At 43.3% G+C, this 19,343-nt stretch overlaps 1 protein-coding gene across 7 annotated transcripts in view; it reads left to right on the forward strand.

Annotated features, from left to right (window-relative positions):
• DIP2B (disco interacting protein 2 homolog B) overlaps positions 1-16,242 on the forward strand; it is a 236,312-nt gene extending 220,070 nt beyond the window's left edge. For all 7 annotated transcript variants that reach the window (XM_045465121.1, XM_045465120.1, XM_045465123.1 and 4 more), the window contains 8 exons: positions 810-978; positions 2,003-2,173; positions 3,205-3,266; positions 4,432-4,489; positions 6,519-6,593; positions 8,081-8,258; positions 10,074-10,197; positions 12,092-16,242. In XM_045465121.1, the coding sequence (XP_045321077.1) occupies positions 810-978; positions 2,003-2,173; positions 3,205-3,266; positions 4,432-4,489; positions 6,519-6,593; positions 8,081-8,258; positions 10,074-10,197; positions 12,092-12,344 (1,090 nt within the window). In that variant the 3' untranslated portion in view covers positions 12,345-16,242. The remainder of the gene's footprint in view (positions 1-809; positions 979-2,002; positions 2,174-3,204; positions 3,267-4,431; positions 4,490-6,518; positions 6,594-8,080; positions 8,259-10,073; positions 10,198-12,091) is intronic.
• The last annotated feature ends 3,101 nt before the right edge of the window (positions 16,243-19,343 follow it).

Consider the following 19,343-nt stretch of genomic DNA (forward strand, 5'->3'; position numbering starts at 1 on the left):
TCTTGGGCTCCTCGGGATTCGGATCTATACACAGGTTTAAGAAGTTGAGGATTCATGGCAGTAGATTATACATATAATATGTGACTCTGTCATTCCTTTCTTTTTATCCTGGCTGCACTGTCGGGATTCAAGCCCTCATCATCTCTCACTTGTTGTAACTGTCTCTGTCATCAGTGTCTGTGTCTCCAGTCTCTCTCCATGGTGCTAATTTTGCCCCAGCTTAAAGCTGCAGCGACTGCCTGCTGGGTAAAGTCTCAACTCCTTCATACAATAATTATACTTTTTTACAGTTTGGCCCCAACCCTTCTGGCCAGACTTCGCACCACTCCCTCATGCATCCTATGCTATAGGATTTCATACCAGGATGCTATTTCTGATGACTTTAAACACACCATATACATCTGTGCTTCTTTTCCTTTGCATATGCTGTTCCTCTGCCTGGAATGTTCTCACCATCACCCCCATTTCCTCCAGCCACTGTCAGATTCTTGGTCATTCTTTAGGCCCCAGCTCAAGTGATGCCTACTCAGCGAAACATCCCCTGCCCCAGCTTTCCTGATTTGAATGACTTGCTCTTTGTTTTATGATCTTCACATCTCAGTTACTGTCCATGCCACAGTCTGCTTTATTTTAGTTATTGTGTCTTGTGAGGTGGACAGGAACAAGGTTGACTCTTCAACCTTTATGTCTAATATGACCCTACACTGCCCTTCCTGCTCAGGAAATATTTGTTGAGTGGATGGTGTTCTAAAACATCGAGATATCTAGGATGAATTGATAATGTCAGCTGCTGCCTTTTTTCATTGCAGTGTCTATTCAGGTCACCAGTCCATCTTAATTCCTCCTATGGAGTTAGAAAACAACCTTTTCCTCTGGCTCTCCACTGTCAACCAATACAAAATAAGGGACACTTTCTGCTCCTATTCAGTAATGGAGCTCTGCACCAAAGGGCTTGGAAACCAAGTGGAGGTGCTAAAGGTAAGAAGCAACTCCAAGTAGCCAGTCCAGGGAGGTTTTATAGAAATGGGCCAGTCATGATGATACCTGGGGTTAACAGGCATATCTGCCTGTTATTTGCTAGCCAGTCAATATTTTGTAAACCTCAGGAAGTTTATTTCTTCCCTTTTCTAATGTAATGCACTCTTTCAAAGTTGAATCTTACTCTTCCTTTATGGAGAAGAAGGTGAAACGAGTCGGGAAGCCGAGTGAAAATGACTTCATGTAAAGGTGAAAGACAACTGGGACCTCCAATAGGACTTTTTCCAAAAGAATTTGCAACCTCAGAATATTAGAGATTGGAGACTGCCCCAAAGATAAGGGTCAACTCGTTTATGTTTGTATCCAGGGATGATACATCTGACCAGCATAAGAGAGAGTTCAAAAACACTGACTTTTATTTAATAAAGAATTATGACCCTAGGAAGGAAAAAAAAGAGATAAGATTTGGGGCGCCTGGGTGGCTCAGGCGGTTAAGCATCCGACTTCGGCTCAAGTCATGATTTCATGGTTCATGAGTTCGAGCCCTGCATCGGGCTCTATGCTGACAGCCTGGAGCCTGCTTCGGATTCTATGTCTCCTCTCTCTCTGTCCCTCCCCCGTTCACACTCTGTCTCTCAAAAATAAACATTAAAAAAGAGAGAGAGAGGTAAGATTTGATCTCCAGTGTGCTAGATTTCTTTTTCTCTCAGTACCACCTCTCCATTTTGAAATAGACATCTAAAGCACAGAAATGGGGAGGTATAAAAATGAATTGCTGAAGAACCTAAGATTCTTAGATAAAAGCAGAAAGAATTAGAGAATGAACAGATTTACCAGTGGGTAGTGATTTTAGTGGAATGCCTTGGCGTTTCTAAAAATTTTTGTCTTTTCTCTGGGTGTCTTGAGGTGAGAAGACACAGTTCCTTGAGTTTTCCTGACCAAAGAGATAGAGCAATGGCCCTACCTATTCAGTTATTTTCTTGATCCTACTAACTTGAGTTCCTATGCCATTGGCATCTTACAGACCAGAGGAATCAACCTCTCCTGCATCCGAACGTGTGTGGTTGTGGCCGAGGAGCGGCCCCGCATTGCCCTCCAGCAGTCCTTCTCCAAGCTCTTCAAAGACATTGGTCTGTCCCCTCGGGCTGTCAGCACCACTTTTGGATCAAGAGTCAATGTAGCGATATGTTTACAGGTGACTTTCATGAAATCTTCCTTGATAACAAATGGAGGAGAAGTGTGTGGTGCCCCACAGCAGAGGCTTCAAAGCCAGACAGCCTGGCGTGAGCCCAGTTACACTTACCTGCTCTGGGACTGCAAGCTTATCGTTCGGATTGCACTCTGCCTCATTTGCTTACCTGTAGGATGAAGATGATAGTATTGTTCTTCACGGGGATCATTCTGTAGAATCAATGAATCAATGAGTTACTAGGTGCACACTCTTGGAGCCATGCCCAGCAATTGAGCACCAATATAAATGTTTACTCTAGTAGTTTAATGGTACATGATGATGAATCAAGAAGATTTTTGAGTCTTATTTGAGTTTTATTAATACCTTACCTTCTGTTTTTCTGTCTCCTCCTTTTTTTTTTTTTTTTTTTTTAAACAAAGGAAGCACAAATAAACCTGTATTCTTTTCTCCAGCCAGATGGCAACTTTGCCATGTTACTCTTGGTGGGTAAATAACACAAAAGAACTAAGTCTGATTTTATGTAGCTTGGAGGCTAATATGGTAAATATAGGCATGAACAAGAGTGAGAGTAAAGGAAGATGGCATACTGGGGTGGGTGCTTTCAGGGCTTCTGTGACCACAGGCAAGTGACTTTCAAGTAGCCTGATCATGATGGAGCCCCATCACTGTCCACTTGGGCCAGTGTTAGTTTTGAGAATCCCATGATGCTGGCCTGTGTCATCTCTGCCTGGAGTCCAGGGATGAGGATCCTCCTCAGCCTGCTAACCTTTCAGGGCTGTTCTAGCCCTTGTGACCGGGCCCCTGGCTTACTCTCTCAGGGGAGGGAGGGAGAGAAACACGAGGCCATGAGCCTCTTTCAGGTTTTGACTGCAAACCCACCTCATCTGGTTGAAGAGAGGGTGAGCTTTCAAAATAGAGTTTGGATTTTTCATGTAAATGGCTAAATGATCTGTTTCTTGATTTGAGAATGTGAAATATGGAAATCAATTCATTTAAATTTTAAGTGAACAATACATTGGTTTATTTTTCTTTAGGGAACCTCAGGGCCTGATCCAACTACTGTATATGTAGATCTGAAATCATTGAGACATGACAGGTACAGTATATTTATTATGTTTACTCCCTATTTGAGCGCTTTTTTTTTTTAAGTTCATTTACTTATCTATTTTGAGAGAGACAGAGACAGCTCAAGTGGGAGAGGGGGAAAGAGAGGAGGGGAGCAAGAGAGAGAGAGAGAGAGAATGAGAGAGAATCCTAAGCGGGCTGCACACTGTCAGCGCAGAACCCAATGCGGGGCTCAAACTCACTGTGAGATCATAACCTGAGCTGAAACCAAGAGTCAGACACCCAACTGACTGAGCCACCCAGGCGCCCCTCTATTGGAGCTCCTAGGCATAAAAAATTCTGAGCCTCAAGAAAGCCAGCACTTTTCCCTCATTCCTTTTGTTTGTATCTTCCAGGGAGGGTTGGGAAGAGGGAAGGAATTAGTTTTTATTAATACCTGATTAAGATGTATATTTGTAAGGAGAAAGTTTTATCACGGTTGTTGCGCTGTTCGTTAATATTTAAATGTTAACACTTCGTTCCTGTCTGTGTAAAAATGTTTTGTAATATTTGATATGAACCAAAATGGATAGACTCTTTCCTCTGGGAGTTTAAAAATAAAAGGTGGAACAGACAAGATAAATGAGGCAGAGTAGAGTTTTTGAAACAACACTTTATCCAAACCCCGGGAATAAAAGCCTTCTTCCTCATCAGCTTATAGGCTTTTAGCTCTATCCCACGGAGTCCTAAAGGGCTCTGGGACATTTTTCCCAGGTCCCACTGACTTTGGCTGTGTTCACTGATGTCCCCGTGACCCTGACCCAGCCTGCACAGGTAGATCATCTCTGTAGTGCAGTGTTCCTCAGCCTGGGGAGGTTTTGCCCTCCAGAGGACATTTGACAATGTAGACGGTTTGGGTTCACAACAAGGGAGTTGCTACTGACATCTAGTGGGTAGAGGCCTGGGATGTTGCTAACCATCCTGTAATGCACAAGATAGATAGCCCCTCACAAAAAATTATAGTCGAACATTCTCTGACCCAAAATGTTAATACTGAATTTGAGAAACTGTTCTAGCATAAGGAGAGACAAAATAGAGGTCTCAGGAGGGCAGTATATAGAATATATAGCTGTAGTAGACGTAGGACAGCCATTTTTTTAAAGATAGATATATATATACACATACATATCTATAAATTAAATATTGTTCTTCTACAGGGTTCGTCTTGTGGAAAGGGGTGCCCCTCAGAGTTTACTCCTCTCAGAGTCTGGAAAGGTAATTTGTTCTGTTAACCACTGGAAAGTGGTCTCCCGGGGAAGTGGTTCATTTTAAAGAACACTGAAGCTATATAATAGATTAGTACTTGGGGAAAAACTTAATTGAAATCTGGAGATGATTCAATAATTTTAACTCCACTAAGACTTTGAAATTCGTATGGGTACATAGATACGAAGAATTCTAGGTTCGAACTTTCTTAATTTCCACAGATTTTTTTGTTTCTTAATTTACATCCAAGTTAGTTAGCATACAGTGCAACAATGATTTCAGGAGTAGGTTCCTTAGTGCCCCTTACCCATTTAGCCCATCCCCCCTCCCACAACCCCTCCAGCAACCCTCTGTTTGTTCTCCATATTTAAGAGTCTCCTATGTTTTGTCCCCCTCCCTGTTTTTATATTATTTTTGCTTCCCTTCCCTTGTGTTCATCCACGGATTTTTTTTAATCCAACTGACGTGTTATTCTTACCTGACAAATTAGTGAAATTCACTGTTCGTTATATTCAAGGTGGAGAGATGAACAAGAGGCAACTCTATTTTTGTCAATGTTACGAGGAGAAAAATAGGGGGGAGTAGTGAGGTGTGGTTGAAGATCAGGGAAGACATACATGTATTTAAAATTGAGAGAGAAATCAAAATGACGAAGAGATTACAGATATATAGAGTGAGTGTCTATGGGGATAAGATTTCTTAGATTAGAATGATGCTTTAAAATGTTCAAGGAGGGACACAGTTATTGTCTTAGTCCATTTGGGCCACTGTCACAGAATACCATAGACTGGGTGGCATATAAATAACAGAAACTTCTCACAGTTCTGGGGAGTGGGAAGTCCAGGATCAAGGCACCATCAAATTCTGGTGAGGGACTTTTGGTTGATAGGTGGCCGTCTTGTTGCTGTATTATCACACATGATGGAAGGCTGCAGCTCCTAATACCATCACATTGAGGATCTGGGTAGATTACATGCAACCCAACATAGGAATTTTGAAGGGACACAGCATTAAGTCTGGAGCAGTTCTGAACAGTTTACTAAGGGTGATCAGACATCAGCCTAAGCTATCAAGTTTCTCACCCTTTTGAAGACATAGCGATGATGCCTCAGAATTCCTTCTAGTAATTCTGAAAGGCAGAGGGGGAAATTATAAAGAAAGAAAGGAATCCTGCATAACCTATCAAGCAGCGGATCAAGCCCATGAGGTGCTCACTCCAGTTTCTCTCTTCCATTTAACCTCTTTGGAGTGGAGTTGGGTTGATCTTACCATCTTGTCAGATCTCCATCTGCCTCAGCTAGTGGTTGGGAGCCTCAGAAGCTTTTGCACAGTGCCTGGCCCAGACCCGCGCAAACTATCTGTTCTCTTCCTTCCTTGAGGTCTTAGGTGTATGAGACCAGATAATCACTGTAGCACTTCTCAACTAACCTCATACTCTAGAAACCCACGATGAAAAAGGAGGTTTAAGGGACAGAATATGGGTAACCAGAGAAGCTGTGAGCCATTCTCACAGCCAACACCTGTTCTTCCTTTTCTCTCCTGAGGGAGATCCCAAGCGTGTGATGTCTCTCATGATCCCAGGGTCAGGATCCATTCTCCTGCTACGCTGCCACCGTCCTCTCTTATTCTTCAGGTTCCTCTAACTGGCTTTCACTGTAGATCAGAGCCAAGCCTCTTGGACAGTCCCTCCCTGCTGCCCTTTCTGCTTTCAGGGGTTTTACTGCAGTCACACCAGTGAACAGAATAGATCATGAGAAGGAGCAGTCACATGAGTACAGATCCTTAGTCTTATGGTTCTGGCCGCAATTTCTCAACCCTTTGAAGAGAAGGTAGACTGGTTGGTTCCCTGGTTTATTTCTGAGGATGAATCTTACTGTATCTCTAGTCTCCACTGAGGACAGTCCAGGGAGCATCACATCAATTAGCCCCTGTCTTTGTGCACTCCCTCACCTCACTAGAAGAGGGGTGGGGGGGTGACTGCATTTCCTAGGGATCACTAGATTTGATTTAGTCTTTGTGTTTTCCCTTTGATTCTCAGATTTTACCTGGAGTGAAAGTGGTTATTGTTAATCCTGAGACCAAAGGGCCTGTAGGAGACTCTCACCTTGGAGAGGTATGTGTCATTTTTATCTTTACTCTGAAAAGTCAGCAGTAAAGACTTTAGGGTTCATATTCGAGAAGTCAGTGAAACTGTGAATTTAGCTTTTCCTCCACTGTGAATTTTCGTCTTTTAAAGAGTTTCCATCTTTCTCCATAAGGCTCGAGACTAAAAAGAGGGAGGTTGAGACCAGGATGCAGAGAAGATTTAGGCACCCAGATTAGAACAACTCCCAGATTTCTCCACTGACATTCCCTTAGCTGAAAAGGAAAATGGCAAATCCTATTTGCCAAATAGAACAAATCCTATCTGTTCTCACCTATTAAGTAGTAGAACTGAAAGGAGCCACAAATACTAAATTTTTTTAATTCATGGAAATTTTTTTAAGTTTATTTATTTTGAGAGAGAGTGAGGGAGCATGAGCGGAGGAGGGGCAGAGAGAGGGAGGGAAGGAGAGAATCCCCAGCAGACTCCATGCTATTTGTGCAGAGCTCCATCTCACAAACCGTGAGATCATAACCTGAGCCAAAACCAAAGTCAGATGCTTCACCAACTGAGCCACCTAGGTGCCCCTAAAATTCATTAAAATTTTATATTCTGTTCTAAAATGTATCTTTGTATTAGTATAAAGACTCTTTTTTGTAAAGATTTTGTAAAAGACTTAATTTTTCTTCCCTCAAATATCTGAGGGGCACTGATGTTGCATCCCGTAGTTTACTGGGAGGAGTGTCGGAGGTGCAGGAGCCAGATGGCCTGGGCTTGCCGGTTACCAGCTTCTAACTACTGAGCAAGCTACTTAATCTCTCTGAGCCTCAGTTCTCTCATCCATAAATAATAATTGCACCTATCTCACTTACCTAATGAAATTGTGTGACAGTTAAATACATGAATACCTACATCTGTTATGCACATGGAACAGTGCCTGTCACATAACGGGTTCTCAGGAAATACTAGTGTTATCATTTTTAGCTCTTGCTATATTTACATTGTAAATTCAAATACCCTGTAGTGTTTTCCTGAGGGTGTTATACCTGAGTTTCAGAAGCGCAGAAACGATCCCCACTGCGTTTGTGGAGCTCTGGACGTGGTTGAGAAACGAGCCAGCCAGGGAGGCAGCGTAGCATCGTGGTTAAGAGCACGGCCTGTGCAGCTGTAGCTGCAGCCTGTGTACAGGCTTGGATGGGAGTCTCGTAGTTTCTGCATCCTCTGCGAGTTCCTTAGCTCATTTTTTCATCTGTAAAATAGGAATAATAATAGTATGTAACTGTATTGTCACGTGTGTCATGATTGATGGGGATGAGGCATATAAAGTACTTACCTCTCTGTTTAGCACAGTGGAAACACTTGGTAAGTGTCAGCTGCCTTTCTTGTTGTGGTGTTATTGTTGTTAACATAAAAGTGAGAATTGAAAAAAAAAAAAAACAAAACTGTCCCAAGAGAATTGAATTGAGACAGTTCTATGTTCCTGGTGAAATGTGACCTATGCCTTTTTCTTGTTGTAGATTTGGGTGAACAGTCCCCACACAGCCAGTGGCTATTACACCATCTATGATAGTGAGACTCTTCAAGCCGATCATTTCAACACTCGCCTCAGTTTTGGGGATGCTGCGCAGACACTCTGGGCTCGGACAGGATACCTTGGTTTTGTCCGCCGGACCGAGCTCACAGCAGCCACTGGAGGTAGCTTCCTCAGCAACGCTTCGCCCTTCAGCCTGCTTTGTGTTTCAGCCAGTGTCTCCCGCTGGCCTTCCTCAGCCTGCCTTTCCGTTGTGGAGTGTGTGTGTTTCATTATTCCCTTCTGCCATTCTTAAACCCATACATGAATTTATATTCATTTGAAGAGTCCCTGGGATGCAGGCGCCAGGGTACCACGTCAGCATCTCTGAACTACGGGGTAGCATGGCCGACGGCCGTGGAGATATGCCTGATGATGACCGAGTGCCCCTGGCAGACCGTGCACCCTCGGCCCCTATGGAGCCGATCCTACCCCTGCACAAGCTCCTAGGACAGGTGTTTCATCTTGTAGCTCTTCTACTCCCACATCCCATTTTGGGAGCAGACGAGTCGAGCCTGATCCCTGATGTGGAGGAGCCGTCTTGCTGAAGCGCTCTGTCCCTTCGGCACCTCACGTTAGATACCAGACTGCTTGGCAAGGCTCTGGTGTAGGCAGCCCCCATTACCCTCTCCTTAGTTGATTGTCTTGGCGTCCCTGCTGCCTGCCTTCAGCTCTTTTTCCTGATGCCATTAATGGCCATGTTGAAATGCCCAGCGCTAACTGTGTCGTGCATTTCAAGAACTGATACAAATAACTCACTGGACTTTACAGGCCTGAATTAGAGCCAAGTCCTTTCTCCTAAGCTCCTTGTGCCTGGTCCATAGAGACCAGCAGCCACAGTTTCTTCCAAGTTTCGTGGACAAGAGGAAGTTATCCCTCCCCAGGTCCCTTGGCTTTGAAGCCTACCTCTGTCTGCCATTTGCTTTGTGACCTTGAGCAGTCAAAGTCTTTATGAGCTCTTCTCATATGATGGGAACCCTGCTGGACCTCCTCATCCTTCTCTCCCCAACAGCTTCTAGCACTTTGTTTTGCTCAATTTTTCAGAAATGTTACCTTTTCCTGAAAATATTATATTCAGTAGACTTAGCAAAATCATCTCTTGCTTCAAAATGCAATTTCTATAGACATAAACCATGTAGCCTTACAGTGTGTGCATAAAATTTTAAAAAAAAAGATTTCTTCCAAGTTCCAGCTGGATTACAAGCCTATTAATAACCAGGACTAGTCTCTCCATATTCTGTGATCCTGCTCCTTCTACCTGGACTCCTTGAAGATGTCTGGGGATCACAACATGTGCTCATTTCTTCACCCTCTCAAATCTTCTCCACCCCCACCCCACCGCTCTCCCAGCTGTCACTGGCTAATTCCTATTTATCCGTAAAAGCTCAGCCTGGTTTCGGCTTTTCTTTCTCGGAAGCCTTGAGCTGAGCTCCGGCGGGGGTGTCCTCTGCTCACCTCAAACCTTATGCCCGCACCGGGCCCACCACATCACAATGGAGTACTTGTTGTGTGTCTGTTTCCCCACTAGACAGTAAGTGTCTTCAGGGCAGGAATTGTGTTTTGTCAACTTTGCTTCCCAGCACTGGGCACAATTCCTGGGACGTAGTAGTGGTAACAGCAGCAGCAACAGCAGCAGCAGCAGCAGTAATAGTAATAATGGCTAATTTTTTTTTTTAGCACTTACAATGTACCAGCCATCATGGGAACTCCCTTACATGGACTATCTCATTTAATACTCGCAGCAGCCATTTAGAGTTCTCCCTGTCTCACAGAGGGGGAAACAGGACCGGAGACTCCAGTAATTTGCTCAAAGTTAACCCAGCTGGTGAGCGGTGGAGTCAGGGGACATGGCAGGCCGTCTGACCTTGTGCCCTGAACTCCACCATTGCATCGTACTCCTTATGTCTGATGAACCAAATTTCTCTTTTTCTTTCTGTCAGAGCGTCATGATGCATTATATGTGGTGGGAGCTCTGGACGAAACGCTGGAGCTGAGAGGATTACGATACCACCCGATCGATATTGAGACCTCAGTGTCCCGGATCCACAGGAGCATTGCCGAATGGTAAATTCCCCTGCACGGAATAGGTTCCCCACCTCAGCGGTAGCGTCCATTAAATTGATCTAAGTAGTCAGCCTTTTGTACCCAATAGCACCTACAGACGTAGAACTCCTAAGGGAGTAAGAAAATAAATGGACCGATTCTTTTCCTGTCTTGGTGTGCCATCTGCTGTGGCAGAGGAGGCCGTGGAGACACTGAGACAGGCTCCATAGAACCATCGTGGGGTTGAGTCCTTTCTACGGATAGACTCTTACCTTTGGAAGCGATCGAACTGGTCATCTGCCTCTAGAAAGTGGGTGTGATAAGGTGGAAAGAACCATGACTGCAAGTTCAAAAGACCCAGCTTGAAGGCCCAGCTCTCCCACCAGGCAGCTTTTCTCATGTAAAATACTTTCTCTGCTGTTTCCTAATTATGGTGAAGATCAAATGAGAATGTGCCTCACAAATTGTCAAATGATAAGCAGATGAAAAGCATCATTATTATTTCATCCAACTTCCTTCTCAGTGTAGGAATTTCCCCCACATTTTCCCTGATAAAGGATCATCCCGCCTCATACTAACTAGAAATTCCTTAAAATTAAAACTCTTTAGTTGTTACCTGGCTTTCATTCTGGATTCTTGATAATACAGAATCTTTACAGTTTCTTTTTCAGGTTTTTTAGTTTTTTCTTAGTGTTTATTTTTGAGAGAGAGAGAGAGGCAGAGCATGAGAGCATGAGCGGGAGAGGGGCAGAGAGAGAGAGAGAGAGGGAGACACAGAATCCCAAGCAGGCTCCAAGCTCTGAGCTGTCAGCACAGAGCCCGATGTGGGGCTCGAACCCACACAGCGAGATCATAACCTGAGCCAAAGTCAGACACTTAACAGACAGCCACCCAGGCGCCCTTTTCCACATTTTTAATGTAGTATGTCGTTCCTTGGTTGTTTTTTGTTTTTTGTTTTTTACCTATGCTAAATTGCCACAGTTCTTTTCATGGTTGCTCATGCTTTCTAGATGTTTCTTTGTCAGTATTTTCATTCACTTTGCTCAGAGTCTGTCCCCAGACCTGAACAATGCCCGTGAGTTATAAGAATAATACAGAGAAGTGAGGTGCCATGATTAACCTCTAATTTTAGACCTTTGACTTTTAATGAAACCAAAGGCTGTGTACCTTTTTTTAATGATGGAATCTGTTTTTTAAAGCCATTTAACACTGCATATCACAAGCCTAACCCAGTTGTCCCACTCAATGTAAGGCAACTTTCTACCTTATGGCACTTTTATGGCATGATGGAAGAGACACCTGTATGGGGCACTTTAAACTCAGATAAGGACAGGTCCACTCCCTTCCTGTTGGCCCTAAGAATATTATCTTAGTCAAAACTCTTCTGTTGTAAATAACAGAAACTCTGCAAAAAGAAAACAAAAAGACAAAAACTTAAGCAAAAGAGAGAGTTAATGGAAAGAATACCTAGCTACCTCAGAGGTTCCTCAAAGTCTCTCTGGGTCTCAAGAAAGGTAGAAACAAAGGAAGGGAAGGCCATCAGGAATCACTGTCCTCTTGCTTTCTAGAGCCATGTGGGCATCCACTTCATTCTTTCTCTCCCCCCTGAAGAGCCATTCCCTATGCTTCTTTGGACACCTGGCTACTGCAGACCTTTCACGTGTGGCCAGTTCACGTGACCAGCTGACCAACTTCCAATCTCATTTCCAAACCCCCAAGAGATTGTGGATGGCTCAGCTGATCTACTGTGATCACAGGGGCAAGGCCATATATTACAGACATGGCTGCCAGCCTTCTGGTTGGATCCAAGAGAGAAGGCAATCCTCAGGGAAACGGGGACAGGTTTTGGGCAGGTACTATAAAAGATGACTGGTAAGTGGACTGACAGGTTAACTGAATGTCGTTGGAATTTCAGTGCCGTGTTCACGTGGACCAACTTGCTCGTGGTGGTCGTAGAACTGTGTGGCTCTGAACAGGAAGCCCTAGATCTGGTTCCTTTAGTGACAAATGTGGTCCTGGAAGAGCATTACCTCATCGTTGGCGTCGTGGTTGTGGTGGACCCAGGTGTTATCCCCATCAACTCCAGAGGAGAGAAGCAGAGGATGCACCTCCGGGACAGCTTCCTGGCTGACCAGTTAGACCCCATCTACGTGGCTTATAACATGTAACCCGCCTTGTGGGGCTTGCAGGGGGCCGTCCTGAAAAACCACAAGGACCAAAGACCGGCGGCTAGGAGCAAGCTTTCAAATGATGTGAAATAAGCTGAGATGGTTACATTATACCCTTCATCTCATCCTGTGGGATTCCGCAGTCAGAGGACACACAGGCAAGGGCAGTTGTGTGGTAGCAAATGAAAAAAATGTTAACAGCCCATTAGTCATGAGCTTTGACATAGCGTGAGCAGCACGTTACTAAAGCAATTACATGCATGTTGCATTTTTTTCATCTGTTGTAAATACTTGTATTTTTATCTAATGCTGTTTTAGAATTTTGTAAGGGAGTTTAATGAATTCACACGAAGGGGGTAGTCGGAGTTCCACAGCTCCCCGCTCTGTACTGTATTCTGCTGTTTTACCGTAGCTGGACGTTCTGCGGGTTTTGTTAACACGGATACTCAGCTTACTTTCCGCTGACCCATAAGCAAATCAGATATAACCCACTGAATATGAGAGTTGCTCTATATATATATATACTTCTTGACAGGAAAACATTTTGACCAGTGTTTTAAACATGTAAATAAGAAGACACACACAATTCAGCTAAAAAACTGACACATTGGCTTGTATAGTCCTAACAACTGAAGTAGAAACATTTCTCCTTGGAGAGCATCTCAGTGTTCTCTTAATGCAGTGTAATTGAATAGGTAACTAAAAAGTGCAAATCGATCACAGGTTTTGCTGCACATTGTACTATGTCTCTGTCGGCTGATGTGTTTTATAAACTAAAGCTGCCTCTGTTTGTTTTCAAAGCTTGCGTTCCCAGAATCGGCTTAAGCTTTTAAGAACTCAACCTGTTCCTACAAGCTGAAAATCTCAGTTTAAAAATCAAAATGTTAATGAAAAGGCTAAGCTTCATTAGATCCCACCCTATGCTAAGGAACCACAATAACTCACTGTGGCCCCCAGTGTTGAAACTGTGTTTCAAATTTCGAGTGGCGATGTAAGAATTTAGGATTTCCTCTTTTTCCAGGCCCATTGTCAACTGCGTCTACAGTTTATACATATAGCTTCTCTTTTCTGAAAACTGAAAAGTGTCCTCTGTTCTTCCAGTTCATGAGGGCAGGGATTTTAGGAACAAGAATGACAGGCTGGGAAGGCACTGGGATCGACAGTCACGTGAAACCGAAAAGGCGACATAACTCCGCATCTCAAAACTGACTGATTCGGGTTGCCAAGATAGCTAGGCTTACGCTGAAATAGGGGAAGTCTGATGTGTGCAAGAAACTCTTTTGAAATAACTGTGGTGCCCAGGCCAAGTGGACTGAGCATGGGACTGAATTCGGCCTCTGGCTCGGTTTCCTTTCTTTGGTCTGATACTTCATGTATTTGAATATAGTTGAATTTTATTATTTTTTTCTTACAGAAATATTTTTAAGAATTTAAAAAAAAAAAAAAAAGAAGCTCCAAGTGAACAGAGTTAACTTGTTAAATCAGAATGGTTCTCTTTGACCCACTCTGGTCTATTGTGTAAATATTTATTTAGACTATTTTAATAATACATATTATTTACCCCACTGTAACATCATGTAAACTAAATATGTTTTTAAACAATTTTTAAGACTTGTAATTACCCTGAAAATAAGGTTTATAATGCAAAGCCCAGACCCTTCACCATGGTGGCACTCCCAGGGCCTGCCCTCAGTCTCGTGGCTTAAAGCCACTTTCTTGCCTCCCTTTTACACAAGCCTCTTTTCCTCCCAGTTCTTTCTCCACTGAGGGCAGACCCCAAGGCATGTTCCAGTTCCAGATCTCTTTTTTGACATTTTGGATGAAATTAGTTTACACATGACGGAAGAGGTTCTAAGATGTACAAAAAAAAAGCACTTACGCTGGGACAAGAAAGCCCAGTGACTAGCTACGGTTCGGTTTGCGGAAAAAAACAGCTCGCTTATTTGGAAAGTAATTTTCACCTAAAGTAGTTTTCAGTAACTCACTAAACAAAGCAGGGGATTTCTGAAGATTAAAGAGTTCTATCTCCATAATCCACAAGTTCTAAGAGAAAAATAGGCAGAGTATTATCCTTTGGGTTGCTGTGAAAATTGTCACTATACAACTGTGGGTGTCTGCTAGAATTATAATGGGAGCCACATCTGTCATTTTAAATGTTCTAGTAATCACGTTTTAAAAAGTAAAAGAAACCAGCGAAATTGATTTTAATCTATTTTTGTAACCCGGTATATCAAAAATAGTATAATCTCCATGTGGAATCAGTATGAAAAGTGAGATATTTTATTTTCTTTGTTTCCTATTAAGTCTTTGAAACCCAGTGTGTATTAAGCACATTTCAATTCGGACTACCCATACTTCCAGTTTTCTCAGTAGCCACATGCGGCCAGTGGCTACGATATTGGACAGAAGTGATCTGTACTCATTCTTTCAAATAAGATACTCCATTCCTCTCAGAGTATGGTCAACTCCCAGTTACTTAGGATCTGATTATCTGGATTTGTACTTCCTCAGACCTCTGCTTTATCTCTGGTTTTTGCTCTCTGCCTAGTGGCTGCTTTATTGATCTTTTGCCTATCCCTCAAAGCCAGAGTATGCTAGTGGAAGAAAGAAAGCTGAGCTGTGTCTTTGGGAACTTCATTAGTAATTGTGGTGAAGTGTCCTCTGGAAGGGGAAGAGAGTCCAGTCATTAGCCTAGAGGTGTTTGTGGGGTCATCTGCAGATTTAATGCCTGGTCTGTTACAGACTTGAATAAGAAAACTCCCTCTTGAAGACGCAATGCTTGTGCTCTTTCCACATTAAGTAGAACCTTTGTGGTAGAAGGTCTTAGGACAGACCCAAAAGGCCATTATTGATAGAAACAGCCTAGCCAAAACTCTGGAACACATTCTGTCTGGGTGTTTACGCCTGTGAAAAAGAAAACTAGATTAATAGCAAGGCCCCATTCCAGTTAAGAGAAATCCATTCATCTTAAAGCCTTTGAACCTCTTTCTGCCTCTCAGCAGAAGTAATTGAGGTAGATCAGGAAGGGGCTGCCTCAGGAAAATTCCTAAGCCCAAGGGATTCTTAGAGCTGCACAAATGTCATCTCCTGCATCAGTGAGACCCTGGGAATGACCGGCATGCCAGCGGGCATCAGTGTGAATCCACAGCCTTTATTTACTTCCTGCCTCACAAAGGGCCCCGGTCTAGACCGCCACAACCACCAAGTCCTTTCCTCCTGAAGTTGTGCTGCCTCGGGCTGTTTAGGGACCATTGCCTGTCTGTTGGTAATCCGAGTGTTTCTCCTGTCTTTAGTCCCTGAGCAGTGCTTGCTTAATGCTTTTGTTGAATCAACAAAGGGCCTGAGGCCTTAGGTTTTTTGTTAAGGTCTCTGCCCCAGGCATGGTGCTCAATATCTTGGCCAAATAAATTACTTTCCTTGAATACGCAGCAATCTTTTAGACTAAAGCAATGAGGAGTTATCACCTCACCCTCAAACTCCAACATGACCTATGCCTTAGTGTTGTTGTTTTCGTTGTCTGCTCTGATGTAAAAGCAAGAGTATTTGGAGCAAGAAGCTGCACTACTCCAGATACACAATAGGCCTTTTCTTTATCATTCATAATAACATTTCCGGTTTAGGTATATGTAGATGGGCCATGTTATTTGTCCACAGGAAGAGAGTGTAAAGATATGAGAATAATTTTTTAGTCCTAAATGATGTTTTGTTTACTTTCTGTCAAGGTATTTACCAGTGTCAAATTCAAACTATAGTACTGTGTAATTATGTATAAAGTTTTTTTATTTATTTGAAATTAGACTAGATATACATTTTTAAATTTAACATCTGGCTGGACAGTGTTCTATTAACTCATTGAATGTGTTTCCTTTGTCTTGTGTTAATAAATATTGATGCCTGATTGTGTTTAATGCTTCACACATTGGGAGGATGGATAAATTGGAATTGATACATCTTAAATTTAACTTCAGGTAGCAAAACCTACAGAGAGCTGGAGTGGTCTAAGGAAAATGAACACAGAGATCCAAAGTTATTGCAAATCACTGCTGTTACCGGAAGACAGATCAAGGAACAAAAGAGAGTCATTTTGAAAACTAAGAAGCCTTTTTCAGGAAAAATTAAAGTTTAGTTTTCCTCCTACCCATGTGGCATTTGGTTAGTTTTAAACTATGGATCATAAATTGTATTTTTTTTTCCTCATGTGTGATTGGGCTGGATTTCAGCCTTTACTAAAGCAATAAGTCATTTGCTCTTCATTTCTTGGTTTCAAGAAACTTGATAGGAGTCCATCAAATTGTGCATGTTCTCCAACACTAAAACTGGTCCTTGAACGATTATCCAAGCTATTTAGGCAGCTGGGAACATTCTTTCACCTAACATACATTTATTGAATGCCTACCCATTAGGCCCAAGGCACTGCAATAAGAACCAAAGTTAGAGGGGGCGCCTGGGTGGCGCAGTCGGTTAAGCGTCCGACTTCAGCCAGGTCACGATCTCGTGGTCCGCGAGTTCGAGCCCCGCGTCGGGCTCTGGGCTGATGGCTCAGAGCCTGGAGCCTGCTTCCGATTCTGTGTCTCCCTCTCTCTCTGCCCCTCCCCCGTTCATGCTCTGTCTCTCTCCCAAAAATAATAAATAAACGTTGAAAAAAAAAAATTAAAAAAAAAAAAAAAAAGAACCAAAGTTAGAGAAAATTAAGTCCCCGCTTTGGAGGGGATACAGGAAAACAGTACAATATATTAAGGGTTATGAGTAGAGGTGGACAGTGGGAACAGGTAGGACAGGCACCCAACCCAATGATGAGGGAGAATAATGAGGAATATACATGCTGACGGAGGTAACCCCTGAACTGAGTTTTGAAGGATGAGCCAGCCAGATAAAGACAACAAAGCAGAAAGGCAGAATTGCATTCTCTGGGAGCTACAATTCGTTATTAGGATGGAGGGTTTGAAGGGGGAAAAGTTACAGATCGTTATCCATGGGGGCTTGATCCAAGGCTAGATCACCAAGGGCCTTGGGTATCATGCTAGGAACTTTGGACTTTTATCCAGGGAGTTAAAGAGCGCCAGTGAGGGATTGATAGCAAGGGGATAACATGCTCAGATTTGCAACCTAGAAAATTATGCTGGTGGGTGGTCATGTAGAAAATGGATTCATGTGCGTAGGGAAAGCCAGGTAAGACCCAAGGCGGGGAGACCAGTCAGGAGGCCTTTGCGGGAACTGCGGTGATCGAGCCAGAGGACTTCAACGAAGGCGGTGATGGGACAGAGACAAGAGGCAACACATGCAAACTTGGGAGACGGTAAGATTTCAACTGCTGGGTATTTCAGGTAAGGAAGGAGGAATCCAAAACCACTCCTGGGTTTCCGACTTGGGGAGTCAGGTAGATGTGGGGCCATTTACCAAGGTAGGGAACAAAAGGGAAGGAATAGATGTCGGGAAAAAGACGGTGCTCCATTTTGTTCATATTCGTTTGAGGGTGCTGTGGCACATGCAAGCGGAGAGGTCCAACAGGCAGCTGAACATGAGGTCTCTGCCTCAGGAGAGCTGTGACCATGAACTAGATATTTGGGAGACATCCGTTTAAAAGTGGTAGTTGAAGCCGGGGAAGTGGATGGTATTGCCAAGAAAGATCATGTGGAGGGAGAAAAGGGTCGGTAATGCAGCTATGGGAAACAACAACTACGAAGACGGGCGGAGGAAGAAGGGAGAGCCAATCTCTGGAGAGATAGCAAAACCAAGAAAGAACATGGGCAAAGAAGTCGTAGGGAAGAGTTTTAAAGAGGGAGTGGTCAGCAATGTCAAAAGCTACAACGAAGCTGAGTAAAACGTGAATTGACTAGCATGTGCTCTGTCTGGCAACGGAGCAGTCACTGGTGACCTTGGTCTTCGCAGTTTCACTTGCCGCCGTGGGGGGCAGAAGCCAGAAAACTGGTTCAGGAGAGGAGGGAAGTGTGACTGAACGGAGGCTACTCTCCCCAGAAGTTTCTGCCCACAGGAAGGAAAGAGGGAACAGTAGTTCAAAGAGGTGTGTAGGAATCACGGGAGGCTGTTTTAAAAAAGATGGAGGAGAGGCACCTGGGTGGCTCAGTCGGTTGAGCGTCCGACTTCAGCTCAGGTCACGATCTCGCGGTCCGTGAGTTTGAGCCCCGCGTCGGGCTCTGGGCTGATGGCTCAGAGCCTGGAGCCTGTTTCCGATTCTGTGTCTCCCTCTCTCTCTGCCCCTCCCCCGTTCATGCTCTGTCTCAAAAATAAATAAATGTTAAAAAAAAAATTTTTTTTTTTTAAAAGATGGAGGAAATAAAATATTCCTGCATCAGGGAAAAAGAGTCAGTAGAAAGGGAAAAGTTCCAAATACTGCAATGAGGGATAAGACAAAGCAAGGCCATTGAGGAAGCAGGAGGGGCAGGGATTCAGAGTATGGGTAGAAGGATTAGCCTTTGAGGGGAGGAAGCATTTCCCACCCCACTACAAGGGTAGAGGCAAGATTCTGATAGTAGGAAGTTGATAGAGGTCTAATGACCTCATTCACTTCTCTGAATCTCCGTTCTCAACCTATGAAGGTGAACGCTCCTTTCTGAGATCATTTCTATGAATAAGTATGACACAGCTGACAACACAACATGGAATCTGCAAATAATGGGAATTCCTAAGAAGCAGATCTAAGGGAAATTTATATTAACTCCATTTATTAAGAAACAAACACTAAGTTGTATTCAACTAAACAAAGGAAAAGACCCTCTAAGATGGAAGGAAATAAGGAGGAAAACAAATTAATAAATAGAAAACAAGGGAAATAGGGTTCAAGAATTTGATTTCTTAAAAGTAACCTAATAAAATGTCGATAATATTCGCACACACACACACACACACAACTAGTAGGAAACAAAAAATATAACTACAACTCGTATTTTTTTTAATCTTAAGGGATTATTATAATTTTGCCGTAAACTTGAATTTTAAATGAAATGGCTCGTTTTCGGGGGGCTCAGAGACAGTGCTTGA

Source organism: Leopardus geoffroyi, chromosome B4, assembly GCF_018350155.1.
Source record: "Leopardus geoffroyi isolate Oge1 chromosome B4, O.geoffroyi_Oge1_pat1.0, whole genome shotgun sequence".
Taxonomy (NCBI): Eukaryota; Metazoa; Chordata; class Mammalia; order Carnivora; family Felidae; genus Leopardus; species Leopardus geoffroyi.